We start from the raw sequence: 23,719 nt of genomic DNA, 5'->3' as shown, positions 1-23,719 counted from the left end.
TGGCCTCGGGAGCTGTTCTTGGCAAAGAGGGGTGTTGGGGAGTTTGCAGAGAATTTCCAGATGGTAATTGTTTACCTTAGTTGAAATTGTTTATCTCGGTTGGCCACCTTGATCTCAGAAACTGAAGCTAAGCTGGTCTTTAATTCTCTCTGGGTCATTTTTCCAAGCTTGTCTGGGTCACGTTCTCAGGCTGGCTGAGAGAGAGCCTTACAGTATCTACACACACACATACAGACATACACACACAGAATGTTTCTTGCTTCCCACATCCCCTCAGTATTGTCCAATGTGTACCAGGTGAAAAGTAGCTACAGTTTACCTGAACCCTGCATGCAGCCACAAAATAAAAATCTTGTTTCCTAAACTCTCTCTTTAAGTGTTAACATTCTGGGCAGTTGTGGGGCAGACGTGTAGGGGACGGGCTATATGGCCAATGTTCAGCCATCTTGTCCGAGTCTAGGTTCCTATTTCTCCAGTAGTCTGCCATTTACCAGAAACCAGCTGGCCCTGTCGTGGTTTGGCAGTTAGACCTGTCGTGGTTTATTGTGGGGGCTGGTCATTCTAAGACTCCCGAGCTACTCCTTTCTGGCTATAAACTAGCTTTTCCAGTAAGACTCTGGTGAGATCAGATTAAAGGCCAGGTGCCTGCGAGCAACAGTTCCGGGAACGTTTTCCTGACTAACCTGATTTTCCCAACTTCTTTCTCTCTCTGGAATTTCTCTCCTGCAATTAGAGCAGAGGTAAACATAGATACCTGAAGGAGCACTCCAGAGTTAGGTATCCATAGCAACCCTTGCTTACGCAAAAACCCATGCCTCTGTGCCTATATAAACTCTGTGAAAATTTTCAATAAATGGAGTTGATCAGAATCCAGACTTGCCTCCTTCTTCGTGTCTTGTGTTCTGTCCTCATACAGGAAAATTCTCCCCCTGAGCGTGAGTCGAACCCCGGCGGGCCGGGACACAGAGGGTTAAGTCCATGGCAGCTGAGTAATGGGCCATATATGTTATCTTCCTTGCTTCCAGGAGGAAGAAGGGCAAGTGCCTGCTGAGGGCCTTGAAGGGAGCTGAGACAAGCTCCAAAGTCCCAAGGCGTTGAAGGCGTGGTCACTGCACACCTAGGGAGGAGCAGGCAGCTGAGCAGCAGGAGCTGGAGTGGCTGGTCCTCCCTGGGGCAGGGTGAGAAGACAAAGGGGTTGAGTATAGGAGGACAGGCACAAGCGCTATGGAAATGAAAAGCTCTGCAGATCCGGAAAAGGACTGGCCCTGTGCTGGAAGCTTGGGCCAGGACCCCCTGTGCTGCTTCCTTTCTGCTCATGTCACTCAAGACTCACTAGCCAATCAGAGCCATGAGGCAGAATTGTCAGCAGGAAGAGGAGGAGAGTTATTCCTGGTCCCATGGTGCAGGTTCCACTCTAACTGAGCAGGCTTTAATGGTTTGGAGTGATGTGGTGAAGGCAACTGCTGTGTGCTGTGAGGGGAGCTCCTGCTAGCTCCGAAGCCAAGACATGGTGAGCACAGGGTCACTGCCCACAACCAGGAGGAGCAGGCAGCTGAGCAGGGGGAGCTGGTGTGGCGGGTCCTCCCTGGGGTGGTCCTAGTCACTCTTTGGACCAGACTGTGGCCTCTGAATGGGGACTGCTCATTGTGTTCTATTAGTTTGCATAGATTGAGTCATTGTCGTTGGTTTCTATTGTCTTTATATTAGCATGTATGCAGCCGGGCTGTACGCTGAAAAAGAAATCCCGCCATGCGGCAGATCCATACTAGTTTTTTGTTTGCTTGTTTGGTTGGTTGGTTTTGTTTTTTTTTGTTGTTGTTTTGTTTTGTTTTGTTTTGTTTTTTTAATGGGAAGGGAATACCGAGACAGTCTTTGGAGACTGACTAGAGAAGGAAATGGCTTGGGGAATGGGAGTGATTCCTTCTACAAGTCTTCTTAGCGCAGAACGTGCAAGCTCTTTTGCTGGAGTACAGGTGTGGTGGAAGGGATGGGACGATTCCCTCAACAAGTCTATCTCGCTCGTGTGCAGAAAGTGCACACGCATGCACACAAGGTGCCCACGTGCTTTAATAGACCTGAATCCTGCCTGCTGGTGCTGGCTTGTTTCAGAAGACAGGCTTCCTGGGCGGCAATGTATTTTCCGTTTTTCCATGGTCATCAGTGCCTCTAGGGGTGGCTCCATTGCTGCCTGTTTACTAACACTGTATTTCTTCTTTTTTCTTTTTCTTTTCTGTTTCTGAGACAGAGTTTCTCTGGTTAGCGCTGGCTGTCCTGGACTCACTTTGTAGACCAGGCTGGCCAGGAGCTCACAGAGATCCTCCTGCCTCTGCCCCCCAGAGTGCTGGAATTGCAGGCGTGCACCACCACACCCTGCACACTGCTATCCTCACCCTTTTTTCATTCTGTGGAAAGTTGTTCAGTTTCCATGAGTTTCTAAGCTTTGTCCTATGTCTGTTGGTGAGGGTGTGCTCCTTTAATCCGTGGTGATCTGATATTTTGCAAGGTCACTACAACTTCTTTGTATCTGTTGAAACTTGCGCTTTGTTTGGATATCATCAATTTTGGAGAAAGTTGCCTGAATTGCTGAGAAGGGGGTATATTCTTTTGTGTTTGGGTAGAATGTTTTGTAAATATCATTGGATTGTTTTGGCTTTTAACTTTGGTTACCTGGGGTAGTTCTCTGTTTTGTTTTGTTTTGTTTTTTCCTAAAGGACCGGTTTCTTGTTAAGAGTGAGATAGTGAAGTGTCCCACTTTTAGTGCATGAAGGTCTATGGTGATTTAAGCTGCACTTTCTTTTACAATGTTGGGTGCTCTGGTGTTGGGGCATAGATGTTAAGAATGTAAAAGATATCATGGTAGACTTTTTCTTTGTTGAATATGCAGTGTCCTTCCCCATCTCAATGACTTTTTGTTTGAAGTGTATTTTTTAGATATTAACCTGGCCATAGCAGCTTGACTCTTAGATCCATTTGCTCAGAATCTCTTTTTGCCACCCTTTGCCTTGAGGCGATGTCTGTCCTTGCTGTTGAACTGTATTTGTTGTAGGCAGTAGAAGGACGGATTCTGTTTTAGCATCCATTCTGGAAGCCGGAGTCTTTTTCTTGGTAAGTTGAGCTTGTAGATATTGACAGATATCAATGAACAGTGATTATTAATCCCTGGTGTTTTGTTGTTGTTATTGGTGGTGGTTGTGGTGTATGTGTGTATGTGTATGTGTATGTCCTAAGTGTATTATATGTATGTACACCTTCCGTTCTTTTGGTTTTCCTAATGTGATTTTATTTATGTCCTGTGTCTTCATGGGTTTAGTTAACCTCCTTGAGTTGGATTTTTTTTTTCTAGCATATTTGTAGATAAATACTGTTAAATTTTTACTTTATCAGAGAATACCTTTTTTTTTTTTTTGGTTTTTCATGACAGGGACTCTTTGTGTAGCCTTGGCTATCCTAGACTCACTTTGTAGACCAGGCTGGCCTTGAACTCAGAGCGATCTGCCTTCCCCTGCCTACCAAGTGCTGGGATTAAAGGCGTGCGCCACCACCACCTGGCCTGAGAATATCTTATTTTGTCCATTTATGGTGATTGAAACTTTTCTTGTATAGTAATCCGGGCTGTCATATGTAATTTCTTAAAGCCTGCAGCACATGTATCCAAGCCCTTCTGATTTTAGGGTCTGCATTGAGAGACAGGTGCAATTATAATACGTCAGCCTGTATGTATTACTTGGTTGTTGTGTTTTACTTTCTGTTGCAGCTTTTCATATTCTTTCTCATGTCTAGTGTTTTTATTATTATATGGCAAGGGGACTTTCTATTCTGGACCAATCCATTTGTTATTTTGCATGCTTCTTGTACCTTCAGAGACATCTTTTTTTTTTTTTTTTTGGTTTTTCGAGACAGGGTCTCTCTGTGTAGCCCTTGCTGTCCTGGACTCACTTTGTAGACCAGGCTGGCCTCGAACTCACAGCGATCCACCTGCCTCTGCCTCCCAAGTGTTGGGATTAAAGGCGTGCACCACCACGCCCAGCTCAGGAAAATTTTATTTTTATGGAATTGTTAAAATATTTTCTGGACCTCTGTGGTGGTATTCTTTCCCTTCCTCTATTGCAATTAGTCATAGTATTGGTCTTCTCATAAGATGGCAGAGTCCCATGTTGTTTTACACCAGGAAACTTAGGTTGGATCTGCTCTTATTTTTAATGATGTATCCAGTTTTTTCTATTGAATCATTGATTCCCAAGATTCTCCCTTTCATATACAATCTGTGAGGGTCTCCTGCCACTGTAGTTCACGTTGTAATCCTAAGACTTTCATTTCCAGGATTCCCCAATTTTTCAGTTTTCTTTATTGTTTCTAATTCCATTTTAAGATTTTGAGTGTTTTATGTCTTCATTCAAACATTGTTTAGTGTATCTTGGCTTTATTCAAGGTGTTTATTGTGTTTCTCCAGTTGTTTGATTGTGTTTTCCTGGATCTCTTAAAGGAATGTATTAATATCCTTTAAGGACCTCTATGAAGGTTTTTTTCCTTTTTTTTCTTTCTTTCTTTTTTGTTTTTTTTTTTGAGACAAGGTTTCTCTGTGTAGCCTTGGCTGTCCTGGACTCCCTTTGTAGACCAGGCTGGCCTTGAACTCACAGCGATCCACCTGCCTCTGACTCCTGAGTGCTGGGATTAAAGGCCTGCGCCACCACGCCCCGCCTGAAGGTTTTTTCTTGTGCCTTCAGCTATGTTGGGATATTCAGGACCTGTTGTGATAGGATAGCTTGACCTTGTTGGAGACACAGCTCCTGGCTGTTATTGATAATGCTCCTATGCTGGTATCTAGGTATGTTGGTTTGACATGATTATTGGTGTGGGTGTTGATTTCTGGGTTTGTCTTGTAGAGGTGGGAGTACTGTTTCCGGGTTTGTGTTTGCTCCCTGGATATTCTGAGAGTGTCTTGGCTGAGTATTGGACTTTTTACTGTCCTGCTTGGCTGCTGTGTTCATGGAGAATACTTGATATTTTTAGAGGCTGGGAAAAAGGCGATCACGGAGAAATGGCTTTAGGGATCCACAGGAGGTGTGGATGGGATAGGCGAGAAGAAGCTGCCTCTGTTGTCCAGACCAGTGCTTGGGACAATTGTGAAGATCAAGGTCTGGGTGAGGAGATAAGGTTGTAGATCTGTTGACAGCCTACCTGGGCTTTGGGCAGGCATGGAATGTGGTTGATCAGGAATGTGTTTGCCTAAGTAGGGGCTTGGACACAGAGGAGGCAGTTGGGTATGGTCTGTGTTCTCTACAGGAGACATGGAAAGTGGGGAGGACGCTTTCCCTGGTATTCTGTACACTGTGTGAGAATTGGGTCTGTGGTAACAGATAGTGGGATATCTTTGGACAGAAGACTGGTCTTCTGTCCATCAAGGCTTGTGGTTGAGCAGGGTGTGTGCGCCCATAGTTAGTGGCTCAGGGAAAGAGATGAGGTAGGAGGAGAAGGGCAGATGGGGATGGTCTGTGGTGATGACAGGAAGCATGGACAGGGGGAGAGGAAGATGCATCTCCAGGAGCAACCCTGAGTAGTGACTGGGTCTCAGGTACCAGAGAGTGGGGAAGATCTGGAGGCATCCCACCTAGTCCCATGCACAATGTCTTCATACTGAGCCATCATGTTCTCAGGGATCAATTATTTACCACAATCAGCTCAGTCAGGGGGTTGTCAGGGAACAAGGTGGTAGGCTCTGACTCCAGATCCTTTTAGTAACTAGACAGAAGCAGTTCTAAATGACCTTTCATTGGTCCTGGCCAGGTTGTGGCCAGGGACAGTTGCATATATATCTGGGTGTCACAGACAGGAGGACAGGTCATAAAGGTTTTTCTTGGCAAAATTCCAGAGGCCTCCAACAATCCAACATGATCTCTAGACATCTAGAACAACTGTGGAGGCTTTGATTGACAAAGTTCCAAGGATCTCTGGCTGATTGCTACTGTCCCTAAGTATCAGGTATGGTCCAAGTGTAAAGCTGTTTTAGAAATCTGGTATTTCTCCTAAATCTGTTTTTTTTTTCACTCTATTCTTCGGCCCTGAGCAACTTCATACAGGGAAAACTTTTTTCCATAGAGAATGTTGAAAGGGCATCTTGCCAACACCTTGAGACAATGATAGTTTTTTGCTCTGACTGTGAGAACCCAAGCAGAAACTGGCTTGAAAGAAACTTAATTCCTTGACATAACAGTACTTGGCTAGACACTGTTTCCTGTAGAAACATTGTTTAGAAAATGTTTTGAGAGCCCTAGAAGGGTCTTGGATCATCATGTTTTCAGATATTTTACGACAGAGGACCCCTTGGTAGTTAGCCTAGGCTTGGATAGCACAGCTGTTGGTCTGAGACTGGAAGTAGGTCAAGTGTTTCTTTCAATAATATTTAGCTCAAGGTATGATGATGCTATGACCTTGTAAACACATTGGCTGTAGCCTGGGGAAATGTATGATAAGACTTTCCTCTGTATCGTTTAAGAAATAAAGATCCGGTGATGCTACCCATTGGTTTAAAAATGATTTTTTGAGCCGGGCGTGGTGGTGCATACCTTTAATCCCAGCAATTGGGAGGCAGAGGCAGGTGTTTGCTGTGGGTCCGAGGCCAGCCTGGTCAAAAAGTGAGTCCAGAATGGCCAAGGCTACACAGAGAAACCCTGTCTCAAAAAACCAAAAAAAAAAAAAAAGGTTTTTTTGTTGTAGGTTACAGAACTTTTGTATTTCCTTTTACTCTGTTGATTTTTGATTGCCCTAGTGACTGTAAATGATGGGGAAAATCATGATGTAATCAGTAACAACAAATAATTGAACTTCATTTCAATAAAATCTGGGGTTGGCCCAAGGAGAGGACAAGCAAGTAAGAGACATGAGAGAGTAAGCTAGAGTGAGATGGGGAACAGCAAGAGAGGGGGATAGATAGGGAATGGCAAGAGGGATAGGTAGATGGGTAACAGCAAGAAAGAAGATAGTTAGCAGGACACAAGGCAAGGAAGCAAGCAAGGAGAGAGAAGTCAGACAGACAGCAAAGGAAACGGAGACGGAGACAGATAGAGAGGCAGAAGAAAAGTTCTCCTCGGCTTCAAGACCTTCAGCTTCTACCGCTTATGCCCGAGTATTTCCTTTTCCTCCATTCCTCACCATCTCAACAACTAGTTCCTCTAGCTAGTTGTTCAAAAAACGCTTGGTTTCCCTTAAGCAAACTGCCTGCTCAGTTCTCCCTGCTGCAGATCTACCTCTCTTCTCTCCTCTATGCAGTTCCTGGGGTTGGTCTTGGGGAGCAGGGACTGGGGAATGTCTGTGGATTAACAAGGCCTCAGAGTGTGCTGAACATAAACATAGTTTGTGGTCAACCTGACCCGATACAGAGAATTCTCCCGGACCAGGGTAAAGGTCTGTGTGCTAACAAGTAAGTGTAGCTGCTAGTCACAAAATGGAGTCTGACTGCTCTTAATGTGGTGTCTTCAGGTGAGCTTATTCAGCAGTAAGACTCAGGAAACATAGTTGGCCTAGGTTAACAAACAGAGGGAGGAAGTCTCACAATTGCATCTGGGGAATCAATGTTCCTTTGCACCTTCACCTGTCTTTGTCTTCTGAAGATTTACTATATTATGTTATGAGTTCCCTGAGTTTTTGTTGGTTTGAAGAATTTCTGTGAGACAAAGAGTTTTCTCTTCTTGATCCTAGAGCCTCAAAATTTGCTCTTTTCGTGGCACATCTGTGTTTGCTAGTTTTTTCAATAATCAATGTTGATTGCTATGGTTAACACATTTTTGAAGGTTTTAAACACTTTCTGATATATTATTGCTGTGTGTCCTAATTAGGTTCATTTCAGAACATTTCAGTGTCTGTAGTCATCAGTTGAAGGTGTGCCCCTACCAGAACGGCTGGTTACTCTGTCAGTCAACAATTGTATTGATTCATCAACACAATTGATGTGGCAAGGCTCTTCCGATGAGAATGGCAATGTCCCTAAGCTAGTGGGCGTGGGCTGGAAAAGGGAGCAGGCTGAGCATGGGACAGTGGCCAGGCAAGACAGAAAGCTAGGACACCATGTTTGCCCTTAGATATTTACTTTATTTATTTATTTATTTATTTATTTATTTATTTATTTATTATGCATACAGTGCTCTACCTGCATGTACACCTGCAGTCCAGAAGAGGTCATCAGATTACATTATAAATGGCTCTGAGCCACCATGTGATGACTGGGAATTGAACTCTGGACTTCTGGAAGGAAGATCAGTCAGTGCTCTTAACCTCTAGCCATCTCTCCAGCCCTACTACATTTCTTTTTACATGAGTTTGTATCCTAAGCTCCCGAAAAAATGGTCTGTGATTCGAAAGAACCATCCAAAAACTTGTTTGTTACCTGAGTTGCTTTAGGTTAGAGAATTGAGTCAAAGTAGCAGAGTAGCATGTTATTAAAAAAAAAAAAAGAGTGGTACGCAAATATTGATGTTGCTGCTGGACAGACCTGATGATGCTCTCTTTTGGAGGAATATGGAAAACGTCAGGACTTGAAATGGCAAAAGGCTCAGAAATGTGTTTACAGAGTTTAATCAGCTGTTCTTGTAGGACGTGGAAGATAAGGAGTTTTGAGAGTAATGCAGACAAAGGAAGTCCAGGTCATAGGATTTCAGTAGAAAATAGACTCCATAATTCTGCAGCTAGTACTCATTTGTGTGATATTTTGGTCCAAAATGTTTCTTAATCTTCTCCTGCCTTGAGAAATTGAGTAAGGCAGGATAATTAAATAATGAGCTGATTTCCTAGATGGACTATTGACTCTTTGGATGATTTTTACTAGTGGCTCATTAAGGACCACAAGGTAAAAAAGTAACAAATGGTGTAGAAATAAACACAGAGTCTGTGGTTTGTGGGGAAAGAAGAGCAGTAGGTAGTATCAGATGCAGTCCAATGCTGAGACCGAGGCAGGAACTTTCAAGGAGGTGGTCACCATTCCAGGGCAGGGCCTTGCTCTGGATTGGAAGCCTAAGATGATGCTCTAAGGGTGACACTTGATCCTCTTAAGTCTTGAATTAAGGGAAGGGTAGGCCAAGTTATTTCTAGTCCCAGGAAGGAACTTCCTACAAAACCTGCTTTAACTGTGGTCCTAGGAAGGTATGAGCCATCCCAATATAGAAGCCAGATTGACAGGACCACCCACCCATGCTATATGTTCCTGGAAGGAAGAAGCTTCTTCCTCTGTGGTTTCAGTTCAGCACTATTCCTGCAGCCTATATCCAGAGTCATAGCCCCAGTGAGGAGACTGTGAGAGTTCATTGCCTGAAAGCAGAAGGATAAAAAAGCCTGGGTTGTATTTGGAGACCACAAGATATTGAGTTAACTGAGCTATGAAAAGTCAGCCATGGAGAGATGCATGTAGGGAGTGGAAGTAACCAATCTGAGAGATTTGTGACCAGTTTCAGGGATAGGGACATCTAAACCCTTGAGACTGAAGCCGCATGTATCTGAGACAGAGATAGAGAATTTGTTCTTTGCCTTCTATCATGGTTCTTGCCTTGGTCCTATCTTCCCTCACTCAGCACACATTCCTCTCTTTGGAATGGGAAGGACTATTCCATGCCAGTGAAGATTAGAAAGTTGTAGCTCGTTTTCTGAATTGACAAGATGTGGCCATCAAGAGATTGTCTTGGGAGTCAGAAGAGACTTTGGACATTTGAAAAGTGTCCAGGCTGTTGCAGACTACTAGGATCATTGAAGTTGACTAAATGCATTTTCATCATGAAATGACCATGAGCCCAAGGTGACAAGAGTCAGATGGAATAAAAACACAAACACTCCCAGAAAGGATGATGTCTTTTCACACTTGTTTGTGATTTGTGGGTTATGGGAGGAGCTTATGGAAGTTTTTGTAGTCGGACCCTCTCTAGATTCCTTATTGGGGATGTGACTTGAGTGTCTGTGGACTCAACCCACTTCCTGTCCTCCTGTCTACTGTGTTGTGGTTGAAACTCATCAGTTTCCTTCTCAAGCCCTCACCATTGTAGACTATTCCTAAATGACATAAAATAGAGTAGATGCAATTGCTGTTCAGTGCTAAGCTAATTTGCTAGCCGAAAGTTGTTCGAATGTTAGTTTTGTTGTTGTTTTTGAAGACAAAGTTTCTCTATACGTAGACCAGGCAGGCCTCCAGCTTAGAGGTCCACCTGACTCTCTCCAGAGTGCTGGGATTAGATGTAGGCCAACTTTGCTGGCTTTTGGTTTCTTTTCATGTTATGTTAGTGTCTGATGTGCCTGGAATGTAGGTTTTTGTACTTGTCAAGCACATGCTGTTTGCTGACCTTCATCCACATGTTGGATATTGAAATTTGGCAGAGACTATATATTCTCTTTGTCAGGATGGCATGTATTCATGACATAAATACACCCTGAGCCTTCTGAGTTGTTAGATTGCAGGTGTGTGGCATTCTTCTTACATGTTGTATTTGTCTTGAATTTTTTTGATGAATATGAGTCTTTGCCTATGAGCATGATTATGCAATGCAGGCTTTGATCTTTTTAAAGCCTGCTTTAGGGCTGGAGGGATGGCTCAGTGGTTAAGAGCACCACCTGCTCTTCCAAACATCCCGTGTTCAATTTCCAGCAACCACATGGTGGCTCAAAATCATCTATAATGTGAGGTAACGCCCTCTTCTGTCCTGCAAGTTTACATGCAGGCAGAACACTGTATTCATAATAAGCAAATAATTTTTTAAAGAGACTACTTTATTTGGAGCTCATTAATGCTTCTATCACCCTTTCAACGCAGCAACTCACATTAGGAGAGAAAAGGGCTGATAGGAACTATGGAGGTCACCTTCTTACACTCAGTTCCTTGGAGGGAGGTTACACTCTTAGTTATCAGGATTCCAGCTGATCCCTTCATCAGCAAACCCAAAATTTAGCAAACGTGACTGCAATGGCAACAGCGGAAACCTGGAAGGGTTCTCAGGACTGTATCTCTCTAAGAGCATCTCAAAGCAGGAGCAACTCTGAGCAGCCAGGCAATATAAAGCGATGCAAAAGGAATTGATCTTTCATATTTGGACTATATTTACTCTCCCATAGTCCATGCAGGATGTTCTTCAAATGGCAAAGAACATTTCCCCACATGAGGCAGTTCTTTTTCTAATAGACATACAGCGAACACCCTTACACAAGACAGTTTCACATTCCACGCATGGGATCAAAACAAAAACATGTTTACAGTGCACCCCATGTGCCGGGACTTCACAGTAGTCAGTAGGTGGCCTCAGAACTCGTGAACTTGGAATAATGGGTAGTTGTGAGCAGCCATGTAAGTACTGGCTATTGAAGCTAATTATTTGCAAGATCATCAAGATCTCTGAACTGCAGAGACATCTCTCCTGCCCCTGTTACTCATTTAATATCAACCCTTGCAGTCAGGTGTGGTGGAGCACACCTTTAATCCCATCCCTCAAGGATGCAGAGGCAGGTGGATTGCTATGTGTTTGAGGCCAGCCTGGTCTAAAGAAGGAAGAACAGAACAGTGAAGGCTACAAAGAAAATACCTGTCTCGGAAAAAAAAGTGGGAAACAAAAAGGAAATCAACATTTATATTGCTAATATTTTATCTTGTTGTGTTTGAGGTGGAAGCAAAGAAAACTCACTATAGCTAGAACAACTGAAAATGAAACCTTTATTTCCTGAGCACAGGGATGCGGCCCCATTGGGATCTGACCTGCATCCGTGAACAGAGACTGTACAATATTTGTAAAGGATGGGGGAAAAAAGGTGGAGGAAGGGGAATCAGAACATTGTCCAATCATATTTTGATTCAGGGGTTGAGCCAAGAAGTTTCCATCAATCAGGATACGAGTGGCCTTCTGGACCTGGGAACATGAACCTGATTGGCCCTGCCAACAAGATGGAGAAGTTGTCCTTGAGTACCAGGCTTGGTCAGGATGTAGGCAGAAGCTATAGTAGGGAGGGAACACATGGGAAGGGAAGTGAGCTTTCTCTTGAAGGCTGTATTCACAATGCAGCAATTTTTATCTTAAGTGTTTGGGCCAAGAAACATTTATTCTCGAAACTAGGAGGAATATACAGTAGGGGGTTTCCAACAGAATGGGGGCAGCATGGAGATGCTCTAGGCCCCTCAACCTTATGGGTAGAGTCTGAAAACAAAAATGAGAGTACTGAGAATTAGTTTCTTTGCCTGGTTCCCAAAAATCTGTTCCTGTGTAGCATGCATTTGCTGTTAGTACGATCTTATCAGTGTTACAGTTTAAGCTGGGCACTTCAGGAATCTGTCAGATGAATACAGAACTAGAGTGAGTGTGCAATTCTTTGTAGGAACTTCAGTAAAGTCCTCTGGGGTCTTTCTGTTTCATTCCTTGATTTTTGTGGGAGTCAGGTCTTAATAACTACCTCTGTGTGTCCCTGAGCTCATGGCATAGACCAGTCTGTCATCCAACTCAATGAGATGCTTCTGCCTCTGCCTCCTAAGCACTCTTATTAAAGGGATGAGCCAGTACAACAAACTTGTCCTTTTTTCTTTTCTTTTCTTTTGTTTTTAGTCTTTAGTAACAGTTTATACAGTTTCTCTGCTGAGGGCTCAGTACTGTTGATGTTTATTACCTTTCTCTCTCTCTCTCTCTCTCTCTCTCTCTCTCTCTCTCTCTCTCTCTCTCTCTTCTCTCTCTGTTTCCTTATCTGTTAATTTTCATTTCTCTTGAAAGGCTATATCCTATTCAAAGAGTTCAGAAATGATGGAGGAGAATCTTATTCACTTTCCTAGGTGACCTAAGTCACCTAACATGACATGGTGAGGACATTAGAGCCTCTGTGTCAGAAAATAAGTGAACGAAGCCCAGAATGATATGAATTCTATGTCAGAGAATTATGCATTTCCAGTGTGGTCACTATCATGCTTCCTGTTGTACACATGTATGGGACATTTTAGGGTGCAGTGAACTTGGATGATGTGCATGTGAACTTCACTCGGGAAGAGTGGGCTTTGCTGGATCCTTCCCAGAAGAATCTCTACAAAGATGTGATGCTGGAGACCTATTGGAATCTCACCACTATAGGTAAGACTGTGACAAAATTTTTGTTTTCAATTTTTAAAATACAGGGAAACTGTGTCTTTAGTATTGATGCTGTTTTGTAATTTGAATTGAAATTGAGGAGGAATGAGGTGATTAAGTCAGGCATGGTTCTAAGATTCATTGAAGGGATTATCGTAAGTTTGACCTAATTTCCAAAGATATATCATATATTTTCTGGTACTATGTTTTAGGATACAATTGGCGAGACCACACTATTAAAGAACAGTCTCAAAGATCAAGAAGATATGAAAGGTAAATCTCATGTGCAAGCTAATATGAATATGCCTCCCAAGAAAATTTAATATGTCCTGTGTATTTTAAAGGAAAGCACTGCTTTATGTGTATTGGGGATGAATACATTCACACAAAACCATGTCCCTCAACGTCTTTGTGTGTGTGTGTGTGTGTGTGTGTGTGTGTGTGTGTGTGTGTGTGTGTGTGTGTGTGTTTCAAGAATGGGTTTCTCTGTGTATCCTTGGCTGTTCTAGATTCACTTTGTAGACCAAGCAAACTAGCCTGGAACTCACAGCACTCTCCCTGCCTCTGCCTCCCAAGTGCTGGGATTAAAGGTGTGTGCCACCACACCTGGCCCCTTTAGTGTCATACCATGTTATACGTGTAGCATGTATCTCAATGTGCACAGAAAGTACACCTATGGGATAAGTGATAAGTATATGTTCAAAACTTTCTAATAAGCACATAGTCCATAGTAAAGCAGTTTAGTGAGGGGACAGTTTGTGAGAGTCAAGAAGGTTGTTGTGGAGAAACCTTAATACCAACACTACATGTCTATGAGGAACAAACATCAAAGTGTGTGACTGCAATGTGGAGCCCTTTCTCTTGTTATTCTTTTTCTAATAGCTATATCTTATGTCACAATGGATACAGGCCATGTGAGCAAAGCAGTATTAAAAGAAGCACCTTACCTCTGTGTCCCAGAACAAACAGAAGCTATGTAGTAGTCCCCACTTTTGAGTAGACTTTCTGAATGTGATGCAAGTTTTCAGTTCACTGGTTTTCCAACTTCATTGAAATGATCCCGAGACTCACAATGCAGGAAATCCCTATGAGTACTAGGAATGTGGAGAATCTTTTTGTTCTGGTTCACCTTGTAAATGTATGACTCACACCTTAGGGAATTTTATGAATGGAATCAATGTGGTAAAGCTCTGAGTTCCTCTTGTTTTCTTATGCTACAAACGTGAACCATGTAATAAATGCTCTTACCATCACAGTTATCTTCAAAGTCTCAAAACAACCCACAAAGAAGGGGAGCACCATAAATGTAAACAAAGTGATAAGATCTGATTCTTTTTTATCATTAGACCAAACTGTAAAATTTATTCATACAGATAAAATGATTCCTAAGTGTAATGAAAGTGATAAATTTTCACATGTGCCAATTATCTTTACAGGAAGGAGAGACATCAAACGGGAGGAAAACCCTTCGAATATCCTGTATTTGATAAAGCCTTTACATATCACAATCATCCTAAAAGACTTGAAAGAATTGATACTGGAGAGAAACTCTATGACTGTACCCAGTGTGATAAATCCTTTACACGTCAAAATGGTCTCCAAAAGCATAAGAGAACACACACTGGAGAGAAACCCTATGAATGTAAGCAATGTGGTAAAGCCTTTGCAGATCACAGTAATCTTCAAACACATAAAAGAACACACACTGGAGAGAAACCCTATGCATGTAAGCAATGTGGTAAAGCCTTTGCCCAACACAGTCATTGTAAAAAACATGAAAGAACACATACTGGAGAGAAACCCTATCAATGTAAGCAATGTGGTAAAGCCTTTACACAGTACAGTTATCTTCAAACTCATGAAAGAAGACACATTGGAAATCAACCCTATGAATGTAAGCAATGTGGTAAAGCCTTTGCATATCACAGTAATCTCCAAATTCATAAAAGAACACACACTGGAGAGAAACCCTATGAATGCAAGCAGTGTGATAAAGTCTTTGCACAGCACAGTCGTCTTCAAAGTCATGAAAGAACACATACTGGAGAGAAGCCCTATGAATGTAAGCAATGTGGTAAAGCCTTTGCACAGTACAGTTATCTTCAAACTCATGGAAGAACACACAGTGGAGAGAAGCCCTATGAATGTAAGCAATGTGGTAAAGCTTTTGCCCAACACAGTCATCTTAAAAAACATGGAAGAACACATAGTGGAGAGAAACCATATGAATGTAAGCAATGTGGTAAAGCCTTTGCACATCACAACAGTCTTCAAACACATAAAAGAACACACACTGGAGAGAAACCTTATGAATGTAAGCAATGTGGTAAAGCTTTTGCCCAACACAGTCATCTTAAAAAACATGGAAGAACACACAGTGGAGAGAAACCCTATGAATGTAACCAATGTGGTAAAGCCTTTGCATGTCACAGGCATCCTCAAAAACATGAATGAATTCGTACAGGAGAGAAACATGATGAGTGCAATGAATATGATGAAGCTTTTGTACATTCCATCATAAACGAATTCATAAGGAAGAACAACCTAATGAAAGTATTTACATGGTGATGCCGCTGTACATTTCTATAGTGCTCATCATCATGAGAGAAGTTGTACTGGAGAGAAGTTCTGTGAATGGAAAGAATGAGGTAAGGGCTTTGTGTTATGGGGTCTACTGAGATCCAACACAATTCACACCCCCAAGTCAATGAAACACAGAAGAGTATATAGTAATCAAGGCACTACTGATGGATCAGGGCCACTGAACATACATGGGAGCTGAACTACAACACACAGACCTCTACCCCTGAGCCAGAATGTTAGAGAGCTTTTACACTTGAAAACCATAATCATCTGAGGCAAGTTACAGCTACATTTTGCCACCCATCAGGATTTAGGGATAGGGCTTTCCTTATGCAGGTGATCTATGTCAACGGAAACCAGATGTAGGGTTTACAGTCTAACCAATCATACCCATTTGGGTTTTTGTTTTGTTTTGTTTTGTTTTTTTTGTTTTTTTTGTTTTTTTTTTTTTTTGTGTGTGTGTGTGTGTGTGTGTGTGTGTGTGTGTGTGTGTGTGTGATATTAACAAGAGGCATTATGTTTTGAGGAATAAAAGATGAGTAAGAGAAGCTGTGGTTAGGAGGAGTCATTACTCCTCCCTCCAGTGGAGTCTGTATTACAAATACTACACAGGCCTGAGGCCACGACCCCTCAAAAGGTGAGAGAGTCCGGGACTGGCGCTTATGTTTCTGTCAGGAGAAAACCTGAAGTTCTTTTCCCTCATTGTGCTGGAATCTATTCTTTCTTCTTCTTCTTCTTCTTCTTCTTCTTCTTCTTCTTCTTCTTCTTCTTCTTCTTCTTCTTCTTCTTTTTCTTCTTCTTCTTCTTTTCGAGAGAAGGTTCCTCTGTGTAGCCTTGGCTGTCCTGGACTTACTTTGTAGACCACGCAGGTCTTGAGGTCACAGCGGTCCACCTCCCTCTGCCTCCCGAGTGCTGGGATTAAAGGTGTGCGCCACCACACCCGGCCTTCAACCGATGATTAAATGGAGGCTGTGTTGGTTTTTTTTTGTGTGTGTGTTGCAACTTGTCACAAGCTAGAGTCATCAGGCATGAAGAACCTCAGTTGAGAAAATGCCTCCATGAGATCCAGCTGTAAGGCATTTTCTCTGTTAGTGATCCATGGGGGAAAATCCATTGTGGGTGTTGCCCCCTATGAGCTGGTGGTCCTGGCTTCTCAAAGAAGGCTGACTGAGCAAGCCAAGGAAGCAAGGAACTAAGCAGCTTTCCCCCATGTCGTCTGCATCAGCTCCTGCCTCCAGTTTCCAGCCCTGCTTGACTTCCATGCCTGATTGCCCCAGTGATATAAGATAATCTAGAAGTGTACCTTGAATAAACTTTTCTTACAACTTGCCTTTTGGTCATGTTTCTCTGCAGCATAAGTAACATTAGGGAGACAGAGGCTGACAACAAAAAAAGCAATACTTAAGATAGGCTTTCCCCTCCTTGTTCCCAACATTTGTAAACCACTATCTTCTTCAAATAAATAAGAGAACATACAATGTAGAGAAACCTTATAAATGTAATCAATGCGGTAAAGCCTTTTCACAGCACCCTTACTACTAATGATGAAAAACATATAGTGGAGATGTGTGCATAGGAATAAGCGATGTGGTAAAGTCTTTGCATGTAGCAGTAGTCTTGGCAATATTGAGAAGAAGCCATGCTGCAGAGAAAAGCCGTAACTGTAGTCGGTGTGATAATATTTTCCACATCATGGTTTCTGTACACAATAGTAAAATTTTTAATGTGCTCACACCTTTATTCCCAGCACTTGGGAGGCAGAAGTAGGTAGATCATTGTGAGTGTGAGGCCACCCTGGTCTACATAATGAGTGTAGGATAGCCAAGGCTACACAGAGAAACCCTGTCTCGAGAAACAAACATACAACCTTTAGTGTGTAATCAGTGTGTTAAAGCTTTTTCATATGACAGTTTTTTGAGGACCTGAAAACATTCCTACTGTTAGAAATCTATAACTAGAAAATATTTGGTAAGATCTTCAACCTACACACTTCCATTGAGTTACATAGAATATTATTTTGGAGAAAAGAATGGGACATGCATCAACAATCTATTCAAACAGCGTGATGCCCCTATCTATTATCTTGGACTTGCAAACTCATATGGACAAACTCATTTAATTTCACAGTTCTCTTCAGTTACCTAAAATAACGCATCCAGGTGTAAAACTTTATGGTTGTGTATTAATACCTTTTGTGTTCCTGTGACCAAACATAATGTCTAAGGTAACTTATAAGTTGCCTTGTAAGGTTAATTTATAAGTTTAATTTGGCTTATGGTTCGTGGGATGTGGGATCATCATGAAAGCAACATGCAACAAGTATGCCATATTGGGGGTCCAAGCAGGAAGCTCAGACCTCACACCTTCCACCTGCAGCATGAAGCAGAGTGTGGGAACTGAGAAAGCTGAGCATGCCAAGTGATGTATTTCCTCCAGCAGGGCAGCATTTCCTAAGTCTTACCAAATGATACCACCAACTGAGAAGGATTGATTTCTCTGACTTCAAGCCTACATGCTTGCTCTCTGTTACATGAACCAGTTTATGATAGAGGAAAACTCTGTAGGTAAGCAAGCCTTTAGGTGCCTCAACACCTGAGTTACAGGAACAAATGAGAAAAACATTCATGGATAAAAATATTTTCCTAACTACTTGTTTCATTTTTTTTCATTTTTATTTTTTTGGTTTTTCGAGACAGGGTCTCACTGTGTAGCCTTGGCTGTCCTGGACTCACTTTATAGACCAGGCTGGCCTCGAACTCACAGTGATCCACCTGCCTCTGCCTCCTGAGTGCTGGGACTAAAGTCGTGTGCCACCACTCCCGGCCCCTTAACTACTTGTTTTAATTTAATTATGTAATGTCAGTGAGAATGTGAGTGTGTGTGTGTGTGTGTGTGTGTGTGTGTGTGTGTGTGTGTGTGTTAGAGTGGGGAGAGAGAGACAGAGAAGGAGACAGAAAGAGAGAGAGACTGAGCATGTGTGTACTTGTGTGCTGGTTTCCAAGGGGATTAATCCTTTTAATCTTCTTGTAGCAGGAGTTACAGGAAGTTATCAGAAACCTCACCTTGGTCCTGGGAATGAACTTGCTCAGCCATGTCCCTAGCTCTGAAGTATTTTAACACCTTTGATGTCAGGCAGTAGGAAAGAACTCACATATGAGAAAAACCCTATTTATATGAATGCTTTGAGAAAGACTTTAGATATCATGTGGCAAATCTATTTACAGACTTTATTAGGACATCCTTACATGCTTCCTGTGCCTTCTGTTCATCTTCTGTTTGCACTGCACTGTCCCATGGTGACAGGTATTCTCCTGCCGCAGTGTATAGAATGGGATCCCATCATCTAAGTGGTCCATTGTTCATTTATGTATAAGTCAGGTTATGATCATACTTTTCCTTTAGTGGTGTCTGTGAAAAGGTGGTGGGTAGTTGTCCTGGTTTTAGTTTTCATATTTTAACAATTCCCTTGAGATGTTGTTTGTTATCTAGCCTGGTTTGCATGTCAGTTATTAGTCAAGGCTCCATTTGACCTCTTGATTCTCATGGGTCAGCCTCCTTACTACAAGACCAGGAGTCGGAGATGTACCCCCAATGTGTCCTGTTTTTGTCAACACATTTAACAATATTAACGTTAAAATGGTTATTAGAAGAGAATATAAGAAACATTAAGTAGAGCCAGGCGTGGTGGTACACGCCTTTAATCCCAGCACCTGGGAGGCAGAGGCAGGCGGATCGCTGTGAGTTCGAGGCCAGCCTGGTCTACAAAGCGAGTCCAGGACAGCCAAGGCTACACAGAGAGACCCTGTCTCGAAAAATCAAAAAAAAAAAAGGAACATTAAGTACCTCATGTGTACTCAAGGCAGCATATTCGTCTATCAGGTAGAGAGGTAATGAAGCAGGGTAATCAGCAATCATCTGTAGATACCATAACGCAGCTTGGTTTATGCATATGTGCTGGGGTCCATCTGAGGGTGAGGACCGGGCTGCAAGAGTGGCAATGGAGGAATCAGACAAGGGACACCTTTTACTATTGTTCTATGAGAGATGGACAGAGAGGAAGACATCTGGGTAAGGCTTGGCTTCTCTGAAAACCTATGTCTTTCACCTGTGTCTTTATACACAAAATCATTTCCTCATTAACTTTGATCATTTATTTCAAACATTTTATAGTACAGTGAAAAAAAAATCTTCCTTAATTACATAAACATATTAAAGTAACCAAAACAAAGTGAGCAAACAACAACTTTTTTGTTGTTGTTGTTTTTGTTTTTCAAGACAGGGTCTCTCTGTGTTAGCCTTGGCTGTCCTGGACTCACTTTGTAGACCGGCCTGGCCTCAAACTCACAGCGATCCGCCCGCCTCTGCATCCCGAGTGCTGGGATTAAAGGCATGCGCCACCACACTCAGCAACAACAACTTTTATAAGAACTAAAAATTAGCATTATGATACAATCAGTTTTCTTTTAACTAGGTGTCTTTTTCCTTAAGATGGGTGCCATAGCTCAACCATGTTCATAATTGCCTTATTTGGAATGCCAACCTCGATGTTACTCTGTGGAAGAATGGATAAAGAAACTGGCACATTTACACTATGGAATAGTACTCAGCTATTAAAAATAAGGAAATCTTGAAATTTGTGGCCAAATGCATGGAACTAGAAATGATTTTCCTGAGTGAGTTAACTCAGATCCATAGAGACACACATGGTATATCCTCACTTAAATTTGGACACTACCCTGAAAGGGCTGTCTTGAAAGTCTTCCCTTAGGAGGAGATAGGGATATATGTGGAGTCTTCCTATTGGGACTCTGGGTAGCAGAAGTATGGGAGAATAGGGAAATAGAAGGACCAGAGTGTCCTAGAAACCTACAAGAGGACCATCAAGGCTGGGAGATCTGGACCTAGGAGGGTCTGCTCAAGCTACTCTACCAACCAAGACAATGCATACAGTAAACCTAGCACCCCTATTCAGATCTAGCCAATGAAGAGCACATTCTCCACATTTGTGTGGAGATTGGGGATGAATCCGACACGATCTCTGGTGCCCCATATTTGACCACTTTCCCTTGTTGGGGAGGCCTGGTGGCACTCAGAGAAAGGATAAACAGGATACCAGGATGAGACTTGATATGCTATGACCATATGGTAAGGAAGGAGGTCCTCTTCTGTCACAGACCTATGGGAGTTGAATAGGGTGAAAGAAGGAGGGAGTGAGGAACAGGAAGATACAAGTGAGGGGATACCAATTGAGATGGAATCTGAATAAATTAATTAAATAAAAAAATCAAATAAACAAAAAGATTGGTGCCATAAGCCTTGAGTTTACAGAAGTGCTAGACAAGATGACTCTGTTGAAGTTTGGCCCTTTTTAAGTTTGGCAGAGAGTTAATAGGTCAGAAGTTATTTCCTACAACCTGTTCTATCAAGCTTTTCCTACATCATTTAATTAGCCTGTTACAAATACCTAATCTCTCTATGGAAGCCCAAATCTCAATCTCTTGTTTAAATATTTTTTTTTGCTTTTGCTTTTTTATATTTAACATAAAACCACCATTCTTTCTTGGAAATACTGTACAGTCTTTTTAGCATTATATAAACAATTTTTAAGCAAAGACAGTCTGTCCTTTGTTTTTCTACAATATCAGAAAAGTCCTGGTCTGACAACTCTCCACAGGAAGGCAGGCAGTTCATTGAGCCACAATGTCCTTCTCTGTGTCTTTGTCATAAAGCCTCTTAATTACATTCCGGTAATTGGTAAGAGAACATCACATGTTAAATGTGTGAACTCTTGGGTATCTGGTTTTCATTTCTTTCCATGAGAAGGCTCATTTAAAAGTTGATGATGTCGTGTTTGAACTCTGGGTGTCCTTTGGCGTCTGCATGTCTCCTCCAGGAATTTGAAGTTTGAGGCTGCACTTTGGATCTCACCTTGTGTCCATGGGGCTACTTCACTTCTAATATTCTTTTCCATACCTGCTGTGACATCAGGGCCCTGATGGTGTCCACTGCCCATCTCTTGGTCCTCACTATCCTTTTCCTGGCCTCAGGGGTTGGTCTTGAGATGTAGTTGTTGAGAATGGCGTTGCTCCTATCGTGTATGCACATTGTACCTGTGTTTGTCCCAGAAAACTTGTTTTGACTCTTCTCTGTGTAAGAAAATTTCTCCACTGAACTTCTCTTTTCACTTTTAACTGGCTAGTGTCCTGCCCTTGTTCCTACACAGGCACTGTTTTCACTTGATTGTGTTGTTTCTGATCTATGAAACTGCAATATAGTTCTGATCTTCTTGTAGGTGTCCACAGGGCTTGTGTGATCTCCGTGATGGTCAGAGCGCACTTGATCACCAGTCTGAGGGTGTTGCAACAACATTAGAGGCTTTTCTTGTGGTGTTACTGAACACTTTCCTTGTACTAGGGCACTAGTGACCTTTCACCCCATGTGCAAAGTTCACCTGATAGTACCCAGTTCTTGATAGTCTTTGCACACTTGCTGCTTTAGTTGTCTTGGATCTTCTTCCTGAGGTTTCCATAGTTGATCTTTCCCAGATTCTTCACATCCAAGCTACATTTCACTCTGCTCCAGTTTCAACCTCTTCCAAAGCTCTGCTGGCTCTTCAGAGAGAGCACAGGCTCCCTCTTTATCTTCCCATTTCACCTCTGGATTCTTAGGTCTAAGGGCTCCATGCTGCTGTTGAGGTTGCCATGCAAAGTGAGGACTTAGGTTACCTCTGCTCAGATGCCTGCTGACACTTCTGGTCCAGCCTTCTGATAGCAAAGTGTAATTACCTGGCAGGGGACTCTAGGTTGGTACTCTTGTGTTGTTGTCCTCCTGGTGGCTGATGGATCCCTAAGTCTACTGTGAGATCGCTTATCCGCACTGATCCAAGGTCATAAACCACTGGAGGCAAAGCTCAGATTTCCTGTTTGTAGGGTTTGCTTTTGTCTTTGAAGTCAGTCAAAACATGAAGGCAGATGGGGGTTACAGAATCAATGAGTTATTTATGTATGGTGTATGGATCCATTGAGCTTTTTCCTTAAGGTGGCAGTTCACTAGTCCTACTGAAATACAAATCCATGGGTCAGGGACTTTTCTTTGTTGTTAGATGTATGGTTCCAGAGCACAACAAAGCTATGTAGACACTAAAATTGTGGAAACCACTGTGATATTTTGTACCAGTAGTCTGAAAGCACTTTGAAAAGTAAAAAGGGTTTGAATTGAGTCAAAAGCTTTTCTTTATCAATTACACTGTATTAGAGAACTAAATAACACTCATTATTTTATTGTAGAAAACCAAATTGGAAAAAATATCATAAATAATAGATTAGCTGTCATTTTAGAAAAGACTTTAAAAATAGTTAAGGAACCGCTCTCTCTGAAAACCCTGCAAGACAAAGAGAACTAAGCTGCAACTCCCAGTATTTAAATATGCTTTTAGGAGCCGGGCGTGGTGGCACATGCCTTTAATCCCAGCACTGGGGAGACACAGGCAGGCGAATCGCTGTGAGTTCGAGGCCAGTCTGGTCTAAAAAATGAGTCCAGGACAGCCAAGGCTGTACAGAGAAACCCTGTCTTGAAAAACAAAAACAAAACAAAACAAAAAAGTGCTTTTAACTGCTTTTTTCAGTTAACAGCAATCTGTATTCAATACTGCGTCTATAGAAAATCCACAACATATGTGGTTTATCAATGCTGCACATTTATTTGGTGACTATAACTTGATAATTTCAAATCAAATAGGGGACACATGCCATGGCTCAGCCTGGTGAGCTGGTCACTGGAAAATCCAAAACCTCAGTGAAATCCCTGAGCCCCACAGGACAAAAGGACAGAATCAAGTCACCCAAGATGTCCTCTGACCTCCAAGAGTGTTCTGGGAAAGCAAGCAGTTGTCCCACCCCCATGATATGAATAAACGCATGGACTGCAATAAGCTTTATAAGGTGAACTGAAGAAAGCCACTTCTTTTTTTTTTTTTTTTTTTTTTTTTTTTTTTTTTTACATGTTTTTTTTTTTTAATTAATTTATTCATATTACATCTTGATTGTTAGCCCTTCCCCTGTTTCCTCCCATTC

The 23,719-nt window shown here is 42.2% G+C and overlaps 1 protein-coding gene across 1 annotated transcript in view; it reads left to right on the top strand.

Annotated features, from left to right (window-relative positions):
• Positions 1–5,038: 5,038 nt before the first annotated feature.
• The window catches only part of LOC311583056 (uncharacterized protein), a gene marked incomplete at its 5' end in the record, with an annotated part of 84,986 nt that continues 66,305 nt past the window's right edge, over positions 5,039–23,719 (top strand). Inside the window, 4 exons of the mRNA XM_084756406.1 lie at positions 5,039–5,154; positions 5,937–5,979; positions 12,941–13,067; positions 13,277–13,337. Of these exons, the coding sequence (XP_084612532.1) occupies positions 5,039–5,154; positions 5,937–5,979; positions 12,941–13,067; positions 13,277–13,337 (347 nt within the window). The remainder of the gene's footprint in view (positions 5,155–5,936; positions 5,980–12,940; positions 13,068–13,276; positions 13,338–23,719) is intronic.

This window comes from Acomys minous, assembly GCF_964271855.1.
Source record: "Acomys minous genome assembly, chromosome: 14".
NCBI classification, from domain to species: Eukaryota; Metazoa; Chordata; class Mammalia; order Rodentia; family Muridae; genus Acomys; species Acomys minous.
This window is presented reverse-complemented; position numbering and strand designations above follow the sequence as displayed.